At 39.4% G+C, this 23,134-nt stretch overlaps 1 protein-coding gene and 1 non-coding gene across 2 annotated transcripts; one reads left to right on the top strand and one right to left on the bottom strand.

The window, feature by feature from the left end:
• Positions 1 to 21,257: 21,257 nt before the first annotated feature.
• LOC140183503 (uncharacterized) lies at positions 21,258 to 21,815 on the bottom strand. The gene has a single exon (XM_072231952.1). It carries the CDS (start codon positions 21,813 to 21,815, stop codon positions 21,258 to 21,260), a length of 558 nt encoding a protein of 185 aa, XP_072088053.1.
• Positions 21,816 to 22,324: 509 nt separating this feature from the next.
• On the top strand, positions 22,325 to 22,416 carry TRNAS-UGA (transfer RNA serine (anticodon UGA)). Its single transcript has one exon. It is a non-coding gene; the product is annotated as a tRNA-Ser (tRNA).
• Positions 22,417 to 23,134: the final 718 nt, after the last annotated feature.

The raw sequence follows: 23,134 nt of genomic DNA, 5'->3' as shown, positions 1-23,134 counted from the left end.
AACCAAATCATATAAAGTTTTTATTATTTTATATTTGCTAAATTTTATAATTTAAATATTAAAATAATTCAATAATTATAAAATCAGATAAAATCTTAAATTATTTTAAATTCAATTAATTAAAATTTGTTTTAATTATCTTTAATAGAATAATTTTAGGGATTAAAATACTTAATGAAAAATAAATCTAAATAAGCTTTTAATAAGATCTTCTAAAATTTTTAAGTCTTACACACTACGTAAAAATTTTTAATTTTTGAAATAAAATAAAATTATTTTGAAAAAAATATATACATAATTTTTTTTACTCTTAAAGTGTTTAACATTTTGAAAAAAAATTGTTATAAAATATACATATATTTTGGGACAAATAATTAACTTGTTACAAACAATATTGAATTTTCTGACAAATTAATTTTTTGTTACAAAACAACTGGAGTTTTTGAAACAGAAAGTTGTTTTCTTACAAAACAATTGGAGTTTTTGAAACAAAAAATATTTTGTTACAAAATATTTTGAATTTTTGCAACTTGTTTTTTTTTGTTACAAAATATTACAATATTTTGTAACAAAACACCATCTCGTTACAAAAACTAACATAATTTGTAACAAAATAAAACAGGTTGTTACAAAATATTATCATATTTTGTAACAACTTGTAATGTTATTACAAAACATTATCCGTTTGTAACAATCACTAATTATTATTACAAAATACTATTTTTTTGTAACAATTTTAAATTTGATACAAATTTGTTGTTACAAATATTCCATTTTCTTGTAGTGAGTGTTATATCTTACATCACTGGGTACCGTTACCATACTGAGAACTTTCGATTCTCATTCCATACTATGTTGTTATTTTTCAGATGCAGGTCGCAACCCACCTCGGTGAGTTGCTTTGACGGTGACAGAGCGGAGGATCCTGGCTATGTTTTGAAGTCTTTTGATTTATTTTGATTAGATCTCTCACTTTTGTATTTATCTATGCCTTAGAAGCTTACCTTGAGAGAAATATTGTATAAGTTGTTTTATTTTCAACAACTCTATATTGTCTGTATATAACTAGCCGGCTTAAACTCCGCGAGCTGCAGCTAGATCTTTATACTATTTTGCTCTTATATATCTATATATGTCTTAATACTTGTATGTATATCTTGTGCCTTAAGTTGTAGGTTCGTGTGAACGTTTTGCGCTTTTCAAACTCTGTTTTTTAGCTTAATACTTCATCCGGCTTCTAGAATTATTATTTCATTCTATATATATATATATATATATATATATGTACTAGCTTTAGAATTGTTGTAACCTTTGATTAACCTTTGCTTTATGATGCGAGATAAGGCTTAGGGTAATTAGGGTGTTACATTTAATGGTATCAGAGTGGTTTGTTCTCGTGAGCCTGAGGGATAACCGATTATGCTTCATTGCATACTCTGTGTCTTTTTCTTTGACGCTATTTAGGTTATCTGCTTGATATTGCATAGCATGCTTGTTTTTGAGTGCCTTTTTGGGATAATTGAAGCACTAGGCTTTTGATATTGAGATTGATCACCTTAATATTGATTGTTTGGTGTAGATAGAAACCCTAATGGCTACTTGTGAATGAGGTCGTACGCGTTCACAAGGAGAGACTGGAAATGAACAATCGGCCGATAACTATGCCGAGTTTATGACGGCGATGGCTAATCTTGCAAATACCATATAGACAAATGCTGCTGTGACTTTGCAAGCTGTGTAGAGGATAGGTCAATCGGCAGGAAACAGAAATGGAAATGGGGATGGAAATGGGAATGGAGATGGAAATGGTAATGATTTAGGAGGTGCTCTAATGACTTTGGCTTCATTTCTGAAAGTTCACCCACCGACTTTCAGAGGTTTGAACAACTCAACTGAAGCGGACAATTGGTTTCGAGCTATGGAGCGTGCACTACAGGTTCAGCATGTCCTGGCTAACCAATATGTAGAGTTCGCGGCCTATCAATTGTTAGGAGAGGCGCAACATTGGTGGCAAGAAGAGTGCTAATTGCTGCGACTTTTGAATGCAGAGATTCCTTGGGATGTGTTTCAAATGGCATTCTATAGGAAGTATTTTCCGGAGTCGGTGAGAGAAGCAAGGGAGTTAGAGCTTATGCAGCTAAAGCAAGGCTCATTGTCTGTAGCCGAATACACTAGTAGGTTTGAGGAACTTTGTAGGTTCTCTAGGGTGTGTCAAGGTTCCCCGGAGTCCTATGAGAGTTGGAAGTGCATTAAATATCAAGAAGGCTTGAAGATAACATTATGACTGCTGTGGCTCCTTTGGAGATTCGGATCTTTTCCGAGCTTATGAACAAAGCGAGGGTAATTGAGGAATATGCGAAGAAAGTGGCAACGTCAAGAAATCCTAGAGGAGGTAACACTAACCGGGAACGTGGCAAATACTATCAACCGAGGGGTCAGAACTTCAAGAGGGGAGGACATGCCCCTCAAGGTCAAGGCGATGTTAGTAGACCCACTTGTGATCAGTACCACCAGGCAAGAGGGAGAGGTCATCAAAATAAGGCTTTCCCGGATTTAACTTGTGATCGTTGTGGACGTTTTCATCTGAATAACTCATGCAAGTTGGGTATAATGGTTGTTTCAATTGTGGTTTGCCTGGTCACATGGCAAAGGATTATAGTTGTGGGAGGAACTCGAATGTGGGTCGGAATCAGCACCAAGGGCGAGTGTTTGCTGTGAATGCAAATGATGCTGCTAAGGCGGATCCTTTTATGAGAGGTGACTATTTATTTGGTGAAAAAATTTTGGTTGCATTGTATGATACTGGGGCTTCGTATTCTTTCATTGCATTTGATAAGGTTGAGGAACTAGGGTTGAAAATGTCAGAATTAGCTTTCGATTTGCATGTGCATACTCTGTATCAGTTGGTTGTGACAAGGTTATGTTGTAGGCAAGTATCTTTCAAGATTGAGGATAGAGAATTTGTTCATGACTTAATCTGTTTTCCAATGGTTGGGTTAGAGATTGTTCCGAGGGTTACCTAAAACTGAAGGTCGATCTCAGGCAAGATCTTTGGGTGTGATCAGAGCTATTGGGTCTGACTTGCTAGATCTGGAGATGCAACTGATCCTTGGTCACCGGAGGGTGGTGGTACCTGCAAGAGACTCTGATGCTTAAGTTAGCACAGGCTTTAAGCAGGTTTTTGTGTAGAAGCAGAGCATGAGTTATACCTGGGTGCTCCAGTGTATTTATAGTAGTGTTGAGCGACCTTCCTCGAGATAAGTTAGTTATCTCATCTTATCTTTTTTTGGGTGAGATCACTTATCTTTTGGTTAGACATCTTCGGGTGGGCTATAATCCTCTGCTTTGGGCCTGTTTGGGGCCTCTATGATGATTTGGCCGAGCTCTTTAGAAAGAGGTCGGTGATGACCACCCTTTATAAGAGGTCGGTCGTTCTTGTCTTCGTCCAACCCGGATTGCTAAGCTCGACCCAGGGTATGAACAGTGCCCCTGCTTGAGCTTAGACCTTTCCTTGAGATCATGCTTTCTGAGCTTCGATCTCTTTGGAGAAGTCGTGCTCAAGCATCTTGGTCCAACTTGTTCTTTCGTCCTCGAGCTGTGTTTAAATGCGAAGCGTTTTTTGCTTTCGCTCCTTTATTGCCGCGTTTGTTTCTCGAAAGGGTTACTTTCTTGGGAATATGCACGCGCCTTTAATGTCTATTAATTGGGCTTTCATTTTGTTTTGCCTTTTTTTTCCTCTTTAAACCTTTGTTTTTCTATTTTATTTTGATAACCTTTTTGCTTTCCCTCTTGCTTTTAGTTTCAGTTTCCTTCTCCTTTCTGTTTCATTTCGTCCTTCGACCTTGCCCCTAAGCTCGTTTCTTTTCTGAAATTTGTTCTTGGATTGTGCGTTTCTTCTACTCAGTGAAAAAAAACTTCCTTTCCTTCATCCTCAAGATCGTTCTTTTCTGGGATTTTTGGAGTTTTCATTATCTTTGGTGAAGATTGTTCGTGGCTTGCTGCTTGCTCATTTATGTTCGTCCGCAGGTTGGTGCTTTTGTCTTCACACCTTTTTATTTTATGTGTTTTGATCATCGTGCTTCTTTGTACTTTACTGTTGCATGCTTTTTTTGTACAAAGTTTTGATCATTGCTGGCTTTTTGAGAGCTTTCTGGTGATTATGTTTCTTTGAAGTCGCGATCTTTTGGTCTTCGTTGCTTGGTTTGGGGGAATGTAGGCGCTTTAGGTGAACCTTTTTCTTTTTGGTGAAGGGGCTAGGGTTTTAATTTTCCTATGTATTTCTTCTGCCTCTGTGCTGCCTCCAAAGGGTGCCCCTGGTTTTTTGATTTCTTTGCTTTGCATGAATCCTGGGGTGCCCTTTTTGCTGCCATACTTGTTACTTGTTGGTTGTTCCTTCATTTTTTGTTGTTGTCCGAGTTGTTTTGGTAGTGACCTCCTTTTTGTTTTCTTGCTGTAGGTGTAGTTGCTTTATGTCTTCCCGTAAGAATATTGTCGAGATGTCCACCAAAGTCCCTGCTGGTATGGCCGATTGGTCAGATTCGATAGTCCGAATGTGTGTTACTATGGCCGATCCGGAGTACTGTGAGAGACTTAGGAGGTTGCATAGGGTGTGTAATAATAGGGAGGATGAGAAAAATTATGAACTGCTATCGCCAGACCCTGAGGAGGGGGTTAGTTTCCCTCCCTTAACTCGGGAAGAACGCCATTTTTTCTATGCTTACGACTACTTTTTTAGCCAGCTAGGTATTACCCTTCCTTTTACTACCTTTGAAACTAAACTCTTGTGGACCTATAATGTGGCCCTTTCACAGCTTCATCCGAACTCTTGGGCCTTCATAAAGATTTTTCAATTATTGTGCCAAGAGCTGGGTGTCCGACCTACAATATCCCTTTTTCTTTACCTTTTTGTTTTGACAAAACCTGGGGTGGCCAAGAAGAAGGCTTCTTGGATTTCTTTCCAAGCTACCCAGGGGAAGAAAGTATTTTTGATGTTTGATGAGTCCTTTCGAGACTTTAAGAACTACTACTTTAAGGTCCAAGCTGTTGAGGATGCTCGCACTTTCTTTTTGGATGAAAATGACGAGCCGACCTTTCCTTTATGGTGGCAAAAAGATATAGTAGTAGTCAAGTATCCTTGGAAAAGTTTAGACGAGGTAGAGCAAGCCTTTGTGGGTGTGTTGGAAGAGCATTTGGGGGAGCCTCCTCACCTGGATACAAAGAGGTTTCTAGGAGATCTTTCCCTCCTCTGTGCTAAACTAGGTAGTATCCGACTTCTTTCTTCATAGAAGTAGTTATCTTTTACTATTTGTGGTCTTTGTCCTTTTTTCTACTGCGTACCTATTTTCCTGGCTTCTTTTCCGAGATGGTTAAATCTTCGGACTATATGAAGTCTTTCCGTAAGGCCAAGAAGGCCGTGGCTGCCCAGAACTTGTCACAGAAGATTTTGGGAGAGGGGTCTTCGGCACAGTTGCCTCCCAAGAAATCGGCGGTTGAGTCTCAGGGTCTGAAGAAGATTATCCCGACCTCGCGAGTTCGAACAGTTTCGTCTGACCTGTCACAGATGACCTCTGGTGTTGTCTCTTCTCCTACTTCTGCTGGCCCCCTCCTAAAAAGCAAAAGACTGTTGGGACTTACGACTTGGACGGCAAAGAGTTTGATGGTGTGGGTTTTGCTATGGAATTGATTACTCCTTATGGTCAAGTTTCAACTGATGATGTGTCCATCCTCCACCATCTCAATTTCACAACAAGCAATAGTGTTCGGATGGCCAATCTTGGTGCGTCCTTATACCGAGTTGTCCGGGAGTCCCCAGTTCATGCTACCAAAGTCTTCATGGAGGATGCTAAGTCTGAGTATGATAAGATTAAGGCTTCGAAGGACGAGCTGGATGCTAGGGTGGCTAAGTTGGAGCTTGATGTCGAGAAGGAGAAGTCTAGAGCTACTTCAGTGGAGGTATCTGCCAATTTGGCTGAAGAGATGGCCCAGAAGTCCAAAGAGAGCTATACCCGTACCTATGGCGAACTCTTGGAGACTAAGGAGAGACTTCAATTTGCACAAGATGACTATGCCGAGCTTTAGAGCCATATGGTGAGCAGCATGACGAAGATGTATGAGAATCTGAAGACCCAGGTCTGAGTTCTTGCTCCCGAGCTTGACCTAACCTTATTTAGTATGGACAACGTGGTGGAGGATGGCAATATCGTGCCTACCCTAGATGATGAAGATGAGGGTCCTTCCATTGCACCACCAACTAAGGGTTCTACAGCTTCAACTACTGCAGCCCCTTCTACCGAGGTGATTCCTCCTGGTCCTGATCTCGAGGTGGAAGTTCTGAACGGGTTAGACGGAGTTGTTCATGCTACCCTAATTTCTACCGTCCCACCCTCTCCCAAGGATGCTGCTACCGGGGCAGACTTGACCCCTTTGTGATATTCTCTATTTATATCTTTGTTTTTTGTATTTGTGTAGTCTGATCTGTGGACTTTGAACTTTGTCAGTTTCTATAATTTTTTGTAGATGAACTTTGGCACGTAGTTGCTTCCAACAACTTTTATTTTAAAAGCACTTTAAACTTTTGGGCTACCATTTAGGCAGCCTTTGAGTCTTTAATGTTTTAATTTGTGTTTGATGATGAATTGACTTTGCGTGTGTCGATATGCTTGTATTCGGAGGTTGTTTTTCAACCTTTTTGTTTGGAGGATGTTGCCCTTCTGTAAGTGCCTTGGTTCTCCTTGGTTTGACGCCTTTGGAGGTGGCGTTTTCCTTATGGGTTTCCCTTTTTGGCCTTCTAAACTATGCCTTTTTCTTTGGCTGCCTTGGCATCCTCTCTTTAGTCAGTTATATCGTCTTTAGTCAACTGTAGTCCTCGTTGCACGCAAAAAAGAGTAAGGTGGATAGGTTGCTACAACTAATGAGCTCCTTCAAGAGGTTGTGCGGATAACTTGTTTGTTGCCCCATTTTAAAGCTTTTCTTTCTTTCCTTCTTGTAGGTGGCCAACCTAAAAGGAGAGAGAATGAAAGAAAGTTAAGCCTATAACAAATATATCAATGCAATTAGAATATTGGCGGGGGCTAATGTCAAATAAAAGTAGGATTCTCACTACATGTTAGCTATGCATGTGAGTGAGAAAGCAATTAGAGCAAAGGCATATTACTACACTTGATGCAAGGGTAAAGTCAAAGCATGAAGAGCATATTGATCATCAAGATCAAATAAGAATTGACACAAACAAGATTAGTGAAAAGCATGAGAGTATTTGGTCCTATCCTAACTCAATGACAATGAGGCACAATGCAAAGGATAATGAGTTAGGAAGGATTAAAGCACTAATCTTCTGTGTAGAGAAAATATTGCAATTAATGCCAAACAAGTCTCGAAGCACCAAGATTAACCAAGAAATTCTCAACAATTGAGTAAGAGAGTTCAACACTATTATTAAAATAAGAAACTCAAAAATTAAGGTAAAAACAAGCTATAGAAACAAAATAAAAAATGTAAAGAGTAAAAGTGTGTGAATGCAATGAACAAAAGAAAATTTAAGATGTGAAAAAAACTCTTTTTTTTTTACCGGCATGGACGCACACGGTGCACTCACGTGTCGATGTGCATACCGTCCGAGGGACGCGTACGTGCCAACCGCGTGTACGCGTAAGTTGTGTTGGGCGCTGGGCATAGTGTCAGCCCAAGATTGGCATAACTCTCTGGAAAATGTACCAAGAGTGCAGGTGGCGTAATCGACACACGCGCGCACAACTTGCGTGCGCGTGCATTGTGCAATTAAAATCAAGGACGCATACGCGGCAGGTGCACGCACGCGTGGGTTGGTTTGTGCCTTAGGCCCAATGTTTGCACAGTGCAGGACTAACTATCGGGCTTATGGCTGGGGGTGGAATTTTTGCATCCACGCGTACGTGCCATGTACGCATGTGCATGGATGGTCGAAAATGCCTGAAGCGCGCGTACGCGCCATGTGCGCGTATGCGTGGATGGTGCTCTGTGTTTCAAAATTTTTCCAATTTCTTGCACCAAACCAAGCCTTCCAAACCTCCAAACAGCTACCAAAATACCCTAAAACCTTATTTAACATATCATACTACTAATTAAACTAAACAGAATATGAAATCAAGCTAATTCCTACCAATATTTACAAAAGAGAAAAATGAAAAGAGTTTACCATGGTGGGTTGTCTCCCACCTAGCACTTTTGTTTATTGTCCTTAAGTTGGACTTGTGGGGAGCTCCTCTTAAGGTGGCTTGTACTTAAACTCATCTTGGAACATCCACCAATGCTTGGTTCTCCAATAAGCTCCATCATTCAAAATTAATAGCTCCAAGCTTTGATGGAATTCTACACACACCAAGGGCTCCCAAATTTGATTTTCCTTGTGCGATCCAGGGTCCCACACTTTGTTTTGATACCCGTCTTTAAGTTGATCATCATTGTTCCATCCGGGTGGTAGAAACTTAGAATTCTCAAAGAAGTGACCAAACATCATCCTAGACCCGAGCAATCTAGTTCTACACCAAACCTTGCAATTGAGCTTTGAACATGTAACCATGGTGAACCTAGAATGGCATTTCCAACCACTAGCCATCTCTATATTCAAGGGAAATAATAAAGCTTAAGTATAAGGAATTTACCCACTTGAATGAGAGAATGGATGGTGGTGGCTTGGGGAGAGGTATCTCCAATGTCCTTGCAAGCTCTACTCTCTTGTTTGCTTCCTTGTCAATCTTCACCTCTTCATAAACTTTTTCATTCTCAATCCTTTGTTCATCAACTTCATCTAACTTTTCTCCATCACTCAAGTCATAAATTGGAGGACGAGAGAAATCTACCTCCACATCGCTGTCAAATTCATTGGGAGAAGGTTCTTCAAATTTAAAGGATTCTTCACCAAGAAGATTGGATGCATGATCTTCATCACCAAGGGAACTCAATTCTTGCTTTAGTCCCTCCTAGTCTTCATGTGGGATATGCCTTGGAGGTTGTGCACATTCCTCCTTAACATCAATTGCAAACTTCTTGGAGGAGTTTTCTTCAACTTTAGATTCCCATGGCGATTCCGCATCTCCTAGGTCTTCAACCACTTCTTCCGCTTCTTTAACAAGCATAGATTCCTCCAATTGCTCTAATACAAAGTAACATTCCTCCTTCTTCACCAGAGTTTCCAATCTCTCCTTCATGCTATGCTCTTCCTTGGATTCTTCACATGTAGCTATGGGAGTTCCTTGAATATTCAAGCATTAGGAGGCTAATCGGCTTACTACCTCGGTCAAGGTAGCCATAAATTGTTACACATTCCTTTTCATTTCATCTTGCCCTTGAAGAAGAACACCAAGGATTTTATCTATTAGAGATTAGGGTGGATAGGAGAGTTCATTGTTTTGGAAAAAGCATTCATGATAGGAAAGTGGCTCTTCTTGGTAGGGGTGTGGAGGAGGTGGTTCTTGGAAGTATTGAAGTTGGAATGGTGGTGGTTCTATGTATGGCTCACATGGCTCAAAAGGTGGTTGGTATGGTGGATATGGATCAAGGTCATATGGAGATGTTTGGTGAAAAGAGGCTTGTGAGTATGGTTGAGGATCATGTTGAGGATGGGGTTCATAGACATATGGTGGTGGTTCTTGAAAGTCACAAGGAGATTCACCATAGCCATTGGATTGGTATGCATCATAGAATGGCTCTTCTTCATAGTGCATTGGTGGAAGTTGTTGCCATGAGGATTGGTCATATGCATATGGCTCCTCCCACCTTTGATTGTTCCATCCTTGATACACATTCTCATTGAAGTTCTCATCACCTACAACATAGTTGTAATCACACTCATAGCCAAAATGAGAATTCATGGTAAAAAGATAAAATAAAAAACAAAAGCTACTAAGAAATAATGAAACAAAATCCTAAACTAACAAGCAATCCAAAAATCAAGCTATTCACACTATTCACATATATGCAATAACCAATAACATAACACCATTGTAACTCTCTGGCAACAGCGCCATTTTGATGATTGGATTTTTGATGGTTTAGAATTTCACAAATGAAATCTTGTTGCAAGTATAGTTTCTAAACCAACAAAATCCTTTCATGCAAAAATTTGTTTGTCATTAGTACAAACCCCTAAATTTATAAACCGAAGTATTGAACCTCGGGTCGTTCTCCCTAGGAATTACAATAAAGTGTTCTTGTTATTGGTTATTGATGCGTGGAAAATCCGTCTAGTAACAAATCTCCCTTCGGCAAGTGTACCGAATTGTCGTCAAGTAAAAACTCACTATAGAGTGAGGTCGAATCCCACAGAGATTGATTTGATCAAGCAACTTTAATTAGAGGAATGTTTTAGTTGAGCGAACCAGAATTTGACTTGAGAATTGCAGAACATTAAATTGCAGAAAGGTAAATAGCAGAAAAAGTAAATGCTAGAAATAAAGAGCTGAATGTAAATGGCAGAAAATAAATTGCAAAATCTTAAATGGGAATGGGGAAATGCTTATAAAAGTAAATGACAGAAATTAAAGAGAATGGGTAAGATCAGAAATGGGGAGTTCATTGGGCTTAGGAGATGTTGCATTCTCCGGATCAAATTCATTTTCATCTCTTCCTCAATCAATGCATTCATTGATCTCCTTGGCAATCTTAAATGATCGAATTCCAATTCCTTGGTAATCCAATCTTTCAAATCTTGATCAATAGCCAATTCCTTGGTCAATTTCTCATGAGAAGAGATGAAGTATGGTCACTGATTATACCACATGCATTCCCAAATCAAGTATTGGTAGGATTATAGTCACATATCCATCCAAACCCAATTTGATCCAGCATGAGAAAGCATTTCTAGCATGATCTCTTCATTCCTCTTCCAAGGTTCCGAAGAGATCCAAATATGAATAGTTTCTTTTCCAAGATAACTACCCAATTGGATGAAGATTGAAAGCTTTCTAGTAAAATGAAGAGAAAAGATAGAAGAAGAAGAAGAATGAAAACTAATATTGATCCATCAAATTGCAGCAGAGCTCCCTAACCCAATGAAAGGGGTTTAGTTGTTCATAGCTCTGAAAATTGAAAACAAAGATGGAGAATACATCATGAAAGTAAAACTAGAAGTTGCAGAGAAAGTAAATACAGAGAGTAGTTCTATGCCCAAGGCTCCCTAAAGTTCCAACCCCCTTTCTAATTCAAAGCTACTCCTATATATACTACTCTTCTGATCTTCTAGTTGGTTCTTCAAATCTTGGGTGTGGGCCTCTTGGATCTTGAGTTTGAAGCAGTTATCCTCTTTATTGGGCTTAGCTTTACTTGCAGAGAGAAAATGTGAAGTAGGCACGGACTTTGGCTTAGGACGTTAGTGGTGTCAACGTTAAGTGAAAGTGTGGGTTCGAGAACGTTAGTGACAATCACCTTTTTCACTAACGTTTCTCACCCAAATATGATCATGTTGACTTCAACGTTGGTGGAACTAACGTGACCACTAGCGTTGCCTCTTGGTCCTTCGCATACGTTATTGGGACTTACCTTTCCCAATAACGTGGTTAGTCACCCCTTCTCCCTACGTTAGAGTCCACGTTAACTAGGTTAACATGGCTTCTAACGTAGTGATGCCAATCCTTCGAGAACGTTAGTGACACTTACCTTTATCACTAACGTTCCAATGTGCCCCTACTTCCCACGTTAGAGTCCACGTTAACTAGGTTAACGTGGCTTCTAACGTAGTAATGCTAGCCATCTCCAACGTTAGTGACAAAGGTGAGTGTCACTAACGTTGGCTCATCATCTCTTTATCCACGTTAGCTTCCACGTTAACAAAGTTAACGTGGGAGTTAACGTTGCTCATGGTGGCTCTTAGGTGTTCATCCCAACGTTAGTGACAAAGGTAAGTGTCACTAACGTTGTCGATCAATTGCTCTCTCCACGTTAGCTTCCACGTTAACTAAGTTAACGTGGGAGTTAACATGGCTTATGGAGGCTTGGCCAACGTTAGTGACAAAGGTGAATGTCACTAACGTTCGCTTCTCTTTCGCTTCTTAACGTTAGAGTCCACGTTAACTAAGTTAACGTGGCAACTAACGTGGCCAATTATGAGCTTGGTCCAACGTTAGTGACAAAGGAGAGTGTCACTAACGTTGGCCTTGTTGTCTTCTTTCACGTTAGAATTCACGTTAACTTAGATAATGTGACTCTTAACGTGGGCTATGATGGCTTCGAGGGCGTTATTGGCGATTACCTTTCTCACTAACTTTGCAAGCTAGCTCCCATTCCACGTTAGAGGTTACGTTAGCTAAACTAACGTGGCTGCTAATGTGGTTCTTCTTTGCTTCTTTTGTCCTGAAATCAAGCAACAAAGTGCATCAAAGTTCTAGTACAAGTCATGAGTCATGCATCATCCAATTTGTCATATAATTCATGCAAAATTCTCATGAAATCATGTAAAGTGCACAATGTATGCTTGAATCAAGATGTAAGTGAATATCCACCCAAAACTATCTTATTTCTTAAGAAAATGCATGAAACTACCCTAAAAACAGTAAAGAAAGGTCAGTGAAACTGGCTAAGATGCCCTGGCATCAGTTCTGAGATATTTTGGGATTTTTGAGATTTTAGACAAGAAATATAAATGGCAAAGAAAACAAACTAACAACTAACAAAGCTTTTGGCAAGATATGAGAACTAGAAGTCCTATCCTAGTTATCCTCCTCAATTGTGTCCACAAATTGTTCATTGCTACCACTTTGTTTACCTCTAACCATGGAGGAAAGTCAAGTGGATGAATTAACTTGATTCCACAAGTCCTAGCCAACTCCCAAGGGAAAGACTAGCTTTAGTGGTATCCAAATCAATTGGCAACTTCTAATTATCAATCAATAAAGGAATTAGATAACTCAAGCGTCATTAATTACTATACCTAGGCCAAGAGGAATAAAATCTATACTAAAATCCAACCAAGCATTTCATCAAACACTTGGAAGGCACAAAAGAAAAGCATAGTAAATTGATAACAAGAGAAGAATCTAACAATAATTGAATGTAAGAAATCAACAACAACAATCAAAAGGAACATAATTATTATGAATTACCTCAAATGGAATTGGAAGAAAGTAAAAGAGACAAGAGTAGATATACAACAAAGTATGAGAACAACATAAAGGAAATTACAAAAAAAGAATAGAAGAATGATGATTGGAACAATAAGGAATTGAGAAGAAGAAATAGAAGAGATCTTGAATGAAAGCCTAGATCTAAGAACTAAACCTAATCCTAATCCTAATTCTAGAGAGAAGTTAGAGGTTCTCTCTCTAGAAACTAACTCTAATTACTTCTAAAACTAAACTAAAACTAATGATCAAAAAGTATGTAAAGTATGTCAATTCTCCTTCAATCCTTGGCTTAAATAGCATTAGAAATGAGTTGGATTGGGCCCACAAGGCTTTAGAATTCGCTGGCCACAAATTTGCATTTAATGAATCACATGGAAATCGGTGTGTCGGCGTACCGTGAGCGTGCGCGCCCCTATGTGCGACGCAAATATAAAAAATCTTATATCATTTTGAAGCCCCGAATGTTAGCTTTCCAACGCAACTGGAACCGCATCATTTGGACATCTGTAGCTCAAGTTATGGTCGATTAAGTGCAAAGAGGTCGACTTGACAGCTTTTGCGATTCCTACATTTCTTCACGAGTTCTCCATTTTTACATGCTTTTTCTTCATTCCCTTGATTTAATCTTTGCCTCCTAAATCTGGAATCACTTAGCAAACATATCAAGGCATCTAATAGAATCAAGGTAAATCAAAATCAAACAATTGAGGGCCTAAAGAGCATGTTTTCACACTTAAGTACAAATTAGGAGACAATCATGAAACCATGCTATTTCATTGAATAAATGTGGGTAAAAGGTCATAAAATCCCCTAAATTAAGCACAAGATAAACCCTACAAATGGGGTTTATCAATGACTAGCCGCCCGGGCTTCTTAGTCGAATTCCACCACCTTTAGGTTTAAAACCCTTGTAGTTTGTTTGGTCGACCTTCTTTAGCCTTGTCTTAGGATTATCCTTTTTTGAGTAGTATCTCGTTTATACCCTTTTAGCTAGGCATTTCGGCCCTGGGCTTTTCGACCTTTTGGACTTTTACCTATTCTCTTTTTTGAGGTCGTATTTGTCTCTTTAGGTCGCCCTCTTTTGGTGTCGACCTGTATGCCTTTGCTATCCCAACTCTTAGTCGTATTCCAACAACTTTTTAGGTAGTGTTTCGATAGGGAACCTTTTCTTTATAGTTTGTTTGGATGACTTTTTGGCCTTCTTCCAACTTGTGCTTTTGCTTTTTAAGTAATGTCTTTTTTGAAGACTTTGTACCTTTCAGCTAAGCACTTCTGCCTTGGTTTTTTAACCTTTCTTAGGCCTTTGCGAAATGTTTTTGTAACTTTTCAGTGATCCTTTTATTGGTCCGACTTCTCTGTCGGGCCTTCTTAAGTTATTTTTAGTAATCCCATTTTTAGTTAGAGCTCGTCAGGTCACTTTTTCTGGGTTACTTTTTATAACTTCTTGCAATAACTTGCTTCTATCGCTTCACCTTGCCGACCTCTTTGTAATCGGATGATGAATTTTTGCATTTTATGAGCGTAGTTTAATGCATCTTGGTAGAAAACTTTTTAGGGAATTGATAACTTTCATTCAAATAATAAAGAGATAAAAATAAAAGTAAAAGTGTGTGCATGTGAGTGCTTACCTTTATAGGTCGAACAATTTTTTAGATCTCGGCCTGGCGCCACATTAAAAAACCTTTTTAGGAAAAAGGGTGTGCCTTGGCCTAAGATCTTTACTATTTCTAGCTATAGTACCTTCCTAGGTTACAGGCATGCCATGACTTTGGTAGCTCTCGCCCTTCGAGGTCGGACACCTTATAGTAACCTTTCCCCAGTACCTCTACAACTTGATATGGTCCTTTCCAGTTGGCTGCTAGCTTTCCTTCTTCTGACCGACCTGCTCCAATATCATTTCGGATTAAGATGAGATTGTTGGTTGTAACAACCCTGATTTTCGAGTACGTGAGATCTTTTTTGAAGGCACGAATTTCTTCGGAAGATCAGTAAAGGGAACACCTCTGATGTATCATCAAGCATCTCAATCCTCATTTTTCATTATGTCATCCTTAAGCTAGAACCTCTTCTGAGGCAAGCTCGATAACGCAATCACGAAGAACCTAGTTTTTGAACAGTATCGGTTAGGAGTTTTGATTCTAGTTTTCGTAAATAGTCAATGTTTGACGAACCGGACTCGATTCATGAGAGAAGAAAGATAATAGTATAATATTATCATTATATTAGTATTAGAAGATGCTTGAATGATATTATAAGGTTACCTGATCTGTTTTAGTTAAAAACAGAAAATCGGTTTAACCGGGTTCACAGTTTACTGGTGTAGCTTAACACCAGCACTCTTTGATGACTTTAGCAATGATAAGGCCTTATCATACATGTTCTATTCTCATAATACATATGTTACTAGTGTCATTTATGCTAGTAGCTCAGAAAATAATTTTTAGAGATGTTTTTACAAGTGTTCCGATACATCTAGTTTTAGAAGTTTTACACTTGAGATATTTTAATATTATTTTAATCCACCTCCAAGACAACCAATCACAACTCACCCTACACCCCCAAAAACCCCAAGGCTGCCTCATTTGCTCATTGTGGCCGAAAATCATCAAGAGAAAAAGGAGAGAAAAGTTCTTAGTTCTAAATCTTCAAAGCTTGATTTTTGCTGAACTAAAACTCAAATCAAAATTCCAATCCAACCAAAATGATCCTCTCTTCTTTCTCTACATAATCATATGACTTATCAAGGCTGGAATCAAGGTGAGTTGGCTGCATCATCTACCTTTTGCTTCGGTTTCAAGGAAACATGCTTAAACATGTGTTTTCTTGATGTTCTTCCTTAGGAATCATGCTTAACTTGACTTGAGGGCCAAGAAATGTTAATTTCCAGCAAGTCTATGGTGAGATATCTCTTCCTAATGTGCTGAGAGAGATTTGGTTAGTTGAGGGCTTGTGGATTTAAAGTTGTTCTTGATGTGATTTAGAAGGAAAAAGTGCTTAAGGACCACTTGAATGTATAACCAAATTAGGAGCAGAAATACTAGGTAGGGTTTAACGAATTTAATCTGTATTGATTTTGTTTGACTTGTGTGATTATGATATGGTTTGGCTGTGCTTGAAATTGATTGTTAAGAGTAATTCTTGTTGAAATTTTGGTGAAAATTTGATGAAATTCAAGCTATGAACTTGTGTTCTTGTGGCTGCTGGAAAACAAAACCCTAACCCTTAAATTGGGGTTCAATTTGTGTTAAAATCATGTAGAAAAGATGGGGTTTTAGTGGCTGAGAATTTATTATGAATTATGGTAAAAATCGGTTGCTGAAAAGACTGAAAAACAGGTAAAAACAGAGAAAGAATCTAAAGAATTTACAAAGAACACAAAAAACACTTTGAGTGTGATGAAGAACATGGAAGAACAGGCCTTAGATCTTGAAAAGGGCAAGGAAGTAAAATTTTTGGTGTTTGGGGGGTTATGTGGTAATTTCTGAAAGTTAGGGTGGTTAAAGTAGAAATATTAAAAGTTACGAGTGGTAAAAAGTGAATTTTAAAAGTTAAAAGTTAAAATGGGGTAATTTTCGAAAATTTAATAATAAAATCATAAATAATAATAAAATATTAAATAATAATATTTAATTAAAAATAATATTTTAATAAAAATAATAAAATAATACGAAAAAGGCAATTTTTTGTAAAAATTTTAGAAAGACAACTTTAAGCGCAGAATCTCATAATTACCTTCATAAAACACTTAGGGAGTGGTAATAACATGATAGTGTGGCAAAGATAAAGGAAAGATAAGAAGTTAAAGAAAAGATAAAAACCAAAGAAAATTCTGTAAAATTTTAATGACAGAAAAACACACAGGGATTAGTGAACGAACTAGGGCAACATAGTTAGTCCTTGAGTTGCGACTAGGGTTAGGTATAATATGTAAAGTTAAACTATTTCAGTATAGACTTAATGAACCTATACTTGGGACAGACTAACTATTCATACCAAAATTTACATAAGCTATAAATACATACGTTAAACAGAGAAAACTATAGCAGAGTAAAGAGACAAAGAGAAAAGTGTAATCAGAGCAGAGTAAAGAGATACAAAGAAAAGAGTAACCAGAGAAGAGTAAAGAGACAAAGAGAAAAGAGTAATATAAGAAAGAGAATAAAGGAAAAGAGTATAAAAATAAAGAGTTAAGCCTTGTGGCATGATATTCTGTTGTATATTCATCTGCTGCTTTTCTGTTGGCCCTAGAGGTCCTGTAGGCCCAAGTTCTCCTACAGTGAGTTGTTATTCATGTAGGCCGAAGTTCACCTACAGTGAATATCAATTGTGTATCTCAGGGTATTGCTCCTGTAGGCGGAAGTTCACCTACAGAGAGTTGTGATACCTGTAAGCCGAAGTTCACTTACAGGGGCGCTATTTCTGTAAGCCGAAGTTCATTTACTGAGGTGCTATTTCTATAGGCCAAACTTCGCCTACAAAAAGTTGTTGTGCTGTGATTAGACTATTTCTGTAAGCCGAAGTTCACTTACAGAGGTGTTATTTCTGTAGGCCGAAGTTCACCTACAGAAAGTTGTTCTGTTGTGTTTAGACTATTCCTGTAAGCCGAAGTTCACTTATGGAAGTGCTATTTCTGTAGGCCGAAGTTCACCTACAGAGAATAAGCCATATCTAGGACTAGTTCCTAGGTAATGTCGGGCTGCGGGGTGTAAACCGACATGTGAGCTCATGGCCTGCATAGGACAGACATGCATCATACTTGGTTGTGCATTTTTTCTATTATGATTGTTGTATGAGTATATGCTTTCTTTGCTTGTATTATATTCTTTGTGTCTGTGTTCTATTTTCTTGTATTCTTCTGTTTGTGTTCTATTTTCTATTTTCTCTACTTCTTCTATTTATCTATCTTCTGTTAACTATTTCTCTATATTCTGTTATTCATCTGCCAAACAACACGGAATTAATGAACGTAACTAATAACCCCAGCCCTACTAAGAACTCCCCAGTTCTTACCCCTTTTCTCTCCCTTCCCCCTCAGATGGAAGAAAGAGTACCCTTCCGTAGTTCGTTGATGATCGTTCCGCAAAGAAGATTCCGCTCTAGGTAGTCTTCTGAGTCTAGAGTGAACTCCGTTACCTATTTATATGTATATACTATAAGACCAGCTAATGTCTACACCCCGTTTGTATGCAAACTATAACTTAAATCCTATGTACGAGACTCCTGTTATGTGGCTACTTGATGAGGTATGAGAGATATGTCATATGGCAGTGACTGATCGTGTAGAGGAGTAGCACATGATGTTCCACCTTTTGATGACGTTCCACCTGACTTGAGTTTTGAAGACTTAGAACGTACTTTCCCTCGCTTTAGTGGTTTAGAGGGACTAGGTGAGTATAGAGTCTAGGCTAGCTTGGGCACCAGCTTAGAGATTTCTTGAACAGGTCAGGGCCTGGGATGTTGTATATATATATATATATAGTTATTATCTAGCTATATCTAGGGGTGTTCTAACTAAAAGTCTATACTCTAATAAAGGCTGGATCACCGAATATTGTCAACTGCTTGTGATGTATTTATGTGTGGTTGTTTATAACTGTTTTATCTGTTATCAGTTGTGAATTGATTATGAATGATTCTGTTTTTAATCTAAAGGTTTTTTTTAAAAAGGTACCTCGCAAAAATAACTACGCTTTTAACAATGAATCAGGCTCATATAATAAATAATAGATCATTATTAGGAAAACAAGTTGGTAGCGCTCAGTTTCTAGTATGATCAAGACGAACCAAATATTGGGTCGTTACATTGGTGGCGAAGCTTCCCTGGATTACCTTCTGATTATACCTCAGAGCCATTCGACGCTTTAGAGCTTCCTCTCTGATCCGAACTCTTTCTCGGACTTCTGGGAGTAGGTTGAGCTCTTCCCTTTGAGCTTGGGAATTGGTGTCTTCGTTGTAGAGGATCATTCTAGGGGATCCTTCTTCTACTTCCATGGGAATCATTGCCTCCATTTCGTAAGCAAGTCGGAATGGTGATTCTTCGATGGTGGAGTGTGGGGTTGTCCGGTTTGCCCATAGGACTTGCGGGAGCTCTTCGGCCCAAACTCCCTTGGCGTCTTGTAGTCTCCATTTTAACCCAGCCAATATGACTTTGTTGGTGGCTTCCGCCTGTCCATTGGCTTTTGGGTGCTCTACAGAGGTGAATTGGTGCTTGATTTTCAATTCAGCCACCAGGTTTCTGAAGCCTGTGTCGGTGAACTGAGTGCCATTATCAATAGTAATAGAGTATGGGACCCCAAATCTTGTGACAATGTTTCTGTATAAGAACTTCCGACTTCTTTGGGCGGAGGCAGTGGCTAAAGGCTCAGCCTCGATCCGTTTTGTGAAATAGTCTATTCCTACAATGAGGAACTTGACTTGCCTTGATCCCTGAGGGAATGGTCCGAGGAGGTCGAGCCCCTACTTTGCAAATGGCCAGGGTGAAGTGACACAAATGAGTTCTTTGGGTGGTGCGATGTGAAAGTTGGCGTTCTTCTGACATGGGGGGCATGTTTTGACGAACTCTATTGCTTCCTTTTGCAAGGTCAGCCAATAAAAGCCAGCTCGGAGTATCTTTTTGGAAAGAGCTCGCGCTCCGAGGTGGTTGCCGCACATGCTACTATGGACTTTCTCAAGAACTTCCTTTGTAGCGGAGGTTGGGACGCATTTTAGGAGGGGTGTAGACATTCCTCTCCTACATAGAGCATTGTGCACTATGGTGTAGTAATGTGCTTCTCGCACTAGCCTTTTTGCCTCTTTTTTATCTATGGGGAGTGTTTCAGATTTGAGGTGACTGATTGTGGGAGTCATCCACCCTTGGTCTTGGTCTGATATGGTTAAGACCTTCTTTTCTTCCGAGGTTGACAGATTTTGTAGTGTTTCTTGGATGAGGCTTCTATTATTACCCCCTGATTGGGTGCTGGCTAGTTTTGAAAGGGCATCAGCTCAGGCATTTTGTTCCTGAGGAATATGTCGGACCTCATATCCCCAAATTTGTACAAGATGTTCTCTGGTTTTGTCTAGGTATTTCTTCATGGTGGGATTTTTAGCCTGGTTGCTCCCTTCTATTTGCGAGGTGACTACCTGTGAATCGCTGAAAATGGTAAGCTTCTGAGCTCCTACCTCCCTAGCCAGCTTCAAACTAGCCAGTAGGGCCTCGTATTCAGCTTGGTTATTTGAGGTGGGAAACTCGAACTTTAATGAGAGATCGATTTGGGTTCCCTGATCACTTTCTAAAATGATGCCTGCGCCACTCCAGGTTTTGTTCGAGGAGCCATCCACGTAAAGGTTCCACTCTGTGGGGATGCCCGGGGTGTCAGTGTACTTTGCGATGAAGTTGGCCAGGTACTGAGATTTGATGGCTGTCCGAGTTTCATATTTGAGGTCGAATCGGATAACTCGACTACCCATTGTAGGATTCTTCCAGCTAAGTCTGTTTTCTATAAGATACCTTTTATGGGTTGGTTGGTTCGTACTCTGATGGTGTGGGCTTGAAAGTATGGTCGGAGTCATCGGGAAGTAAGTATAAGGTCGTAGGCGAACTTTTCTATCTTTTGATAGTTCAGTTAAGCCCCTTGCAATGCCTTACTGATGAAGTAGATAGGTTGTTACCCGTTTTCGTCTTCTCTGACTAGTGCTGAGGCTATCACCTGACTTCCTACAGCAAGGTATAGGATTAGTTCTTCACCTTCCCTAGGTCGGGTTAAGATGGGTGGTTGCCACAAAAATGTCTTGAAGTCTTGAAAAGCTTGTTCACATTCTGGAGTCCATTCAAATCTTCTTCCTTTCCTTAGTGTTGTGTAGAAAGGGAGAGATCTCAAGGCCGATCCAGCTAGGAATCTAGACAGAGCCGCTAATCTTCCATTGAGTTGCTGGACCTCTTTGGCACAGGTCGGACTTTTCATGCGAAGTATGGCTTGGCACTTATCCGGGTTTGCTTCAATTCCCCTTTGGGTGAGCATGAAGCCCAAGAATTTGTGAGCTTCTACCGCGAAGGTGCACTTCGCAGGATTAAGTCTCATCCCATGCTTTCTTATGGTGTCGAACACTTCAGTGAGGTCGGGTAACAACGTTTCCTCTCTTTGTGTCTTTACCAGCATGTCATCTACATAAACCTCAATCTGCTTCCTAAGGTGATTGGCGAAAACTTTGTTCATCAGTCTCTGGTATGTAGCCCCTGTGTTCTTGAGGGCGGAGTTCCTCACGAGCTCGGATTCTCCCAAGTTCTATAGTATTGGTTTCCTTTCCTCTGGGGTCGCCTTTAAGGTTCAGACTTTCATTGTAATAGCATCGCGCGAGTTTTTGGTCCCCCTTTATGGTAGCGATCCCTTTTGTAGTTGGGAACTTCATGTATAGGTGTGGAGTGGAGACCACCGCGGCGAGCTGATTTAACGCTGTCTGACCTATAAGGGCGTTGTATGAGGAGTTCACATTGACTACGATGTAGTCTATGCTCAACGTTCTAGACCGTGTTTCTTTTCCAAATGTTGTGTGCAGTGGGATGTACCTAAGTGGTTGGATTAGGGCGTCTCTGAGTCCGAACAAGCTATTTGGATAAGCTCTGAGCTCTTTCTCTTGTAGGCCAAGCTTGTCAAAGGTGGATTTGAACAGGATATCTGTAGAGCTTCCTTGGTCTACCAACGTTCGGTGAAGATTGGCATTCGCGAGTATGATGGTAATGACCATGGGGTCATCATGCCCCGGGATAATGCCTATGGCGTCTTCTTGAGTGAAGGTAATAGTGGGGAGGTCGGGTGACCTATCCCCTTTTCCAACATCATATACCTCTTTGAGATGTCTTTTGCTGGATGACTTAGAGATCCCTCCTCCTGCGAATCCTCCGTTTATCATATGAACATGTCTCTCAGGGGTGTGAGGGGGACGTTCAGCTCGTCCGACCTCTTCATCCCTTCTTCTCTTTTTTTGGTTCATCCGCTCTATTGGCTAAGAACCGATCTAATATCCCTTCTCGTGCCAATTTTTCTTTTAGGCATGGATCGAAGGTTTGTTTTTATTTCAGAAAAAGACATGCTGGATCATGCATCTTCTATAATATTTTGAAGAATTAAAAGTGACCAATTGATTCACACTGGATATCTATGCCATCGATCATCGATCGATACTAACTATATTAATTCATATAGTTATGTTCTATTCAGTAGAATAAAGATAAAATAGAAATTGGCTTTTTGGTTGGAGAGATGGCTGAGTGGTTGATAGCCCCGGTCTTGAAAACCGGTATAGTTCACAACACGAACTATCGAGGGTTCGAATCCCTCTCTCTCCTTTTGTTTTTGCTCGACGAAAGTATTCTTTTTCTTTTATTGGTTTTGGTTGGTTCGGTTTTTTCGGGCTCGGCGATACTACCACTTAGCCGAGCCCGAAAAAAAAAAGATTCAGAATTTCGATATAATTAGATTAGATAGAAATGGATTAAAACGAGAAGTAAAATACTTTTTTTTATTTTAATCTGACCCGCTCGACTCAACCCTATATGTATGGTAAAATCAACGTGATTCCTACTTCAAGCATTAGATCTCATATCTCAATTAAGAGGAGTCATGGAAAGAACAGGTTCAAAATCGCGATCAATTCCTTTTTCAAATCCTGCGGCAGCTGCGCGAGCTCTTCCCGCGTGCCATAAATGACCTACGAATAGGAAGAATCCTAGAACAAAATGAGATAGTATCTCCATTTATTCATCAAAAAAGGCGCATTCTTTGAAGCCAGAATGGATTTTCCTTGATATCTAACATAATGAATCAAAGGATCCTTGAAGAATGATAAGGTAGACGAAAAATTATTCGAAAAGACTTCTACAAGATGCTCTATTTTTGTATAGAAATAGATTCGCTCAAAAAGAACGCTAAAAGAGTTTAATCGTAAAAAAGAGGATTTTTTACGTAAAAAAAGGAAGATGGATTCGTGTTCACATACATAAAAATTATATAGAAACAAGAAAAATCTTGGATTACTTTTTGAAAAAGTCAAAATAAGTTTTTTTG

This window comes from Arachis hypogaea, chromosome 3 (assembly GCF_003086295.3).
Source record: "Arachis hypogaea cultivar Tifrunner chromosome 3, arahy.Tifrunner.gnm2.J5K5, whole genome shotgun sequence".
In the NCBI taxonomy this organism is placed as follows: domain Eukaryota; kingdom Viridiplantae; phylum Streptophyta; class Magnoliopsida; order Fabales; family Fabaceae; genus Arachis; species Arachis hypogaea.
The sequence above is the reverse complement of the archived record's forward strand: the minus strand, read 5'-3'. Positions and strand labels throughout refer to the sequence as shown.

Bases quoted from the DNA above. Each gene is read 5' to 3' on its own strand.
- LOC140183503 (XM_072231952.1), bottom strand. From the start codon at position 21,815: ATGGTCATTACCATCATACTCGCGAATGCCAATCTTCACCGAACGTTG.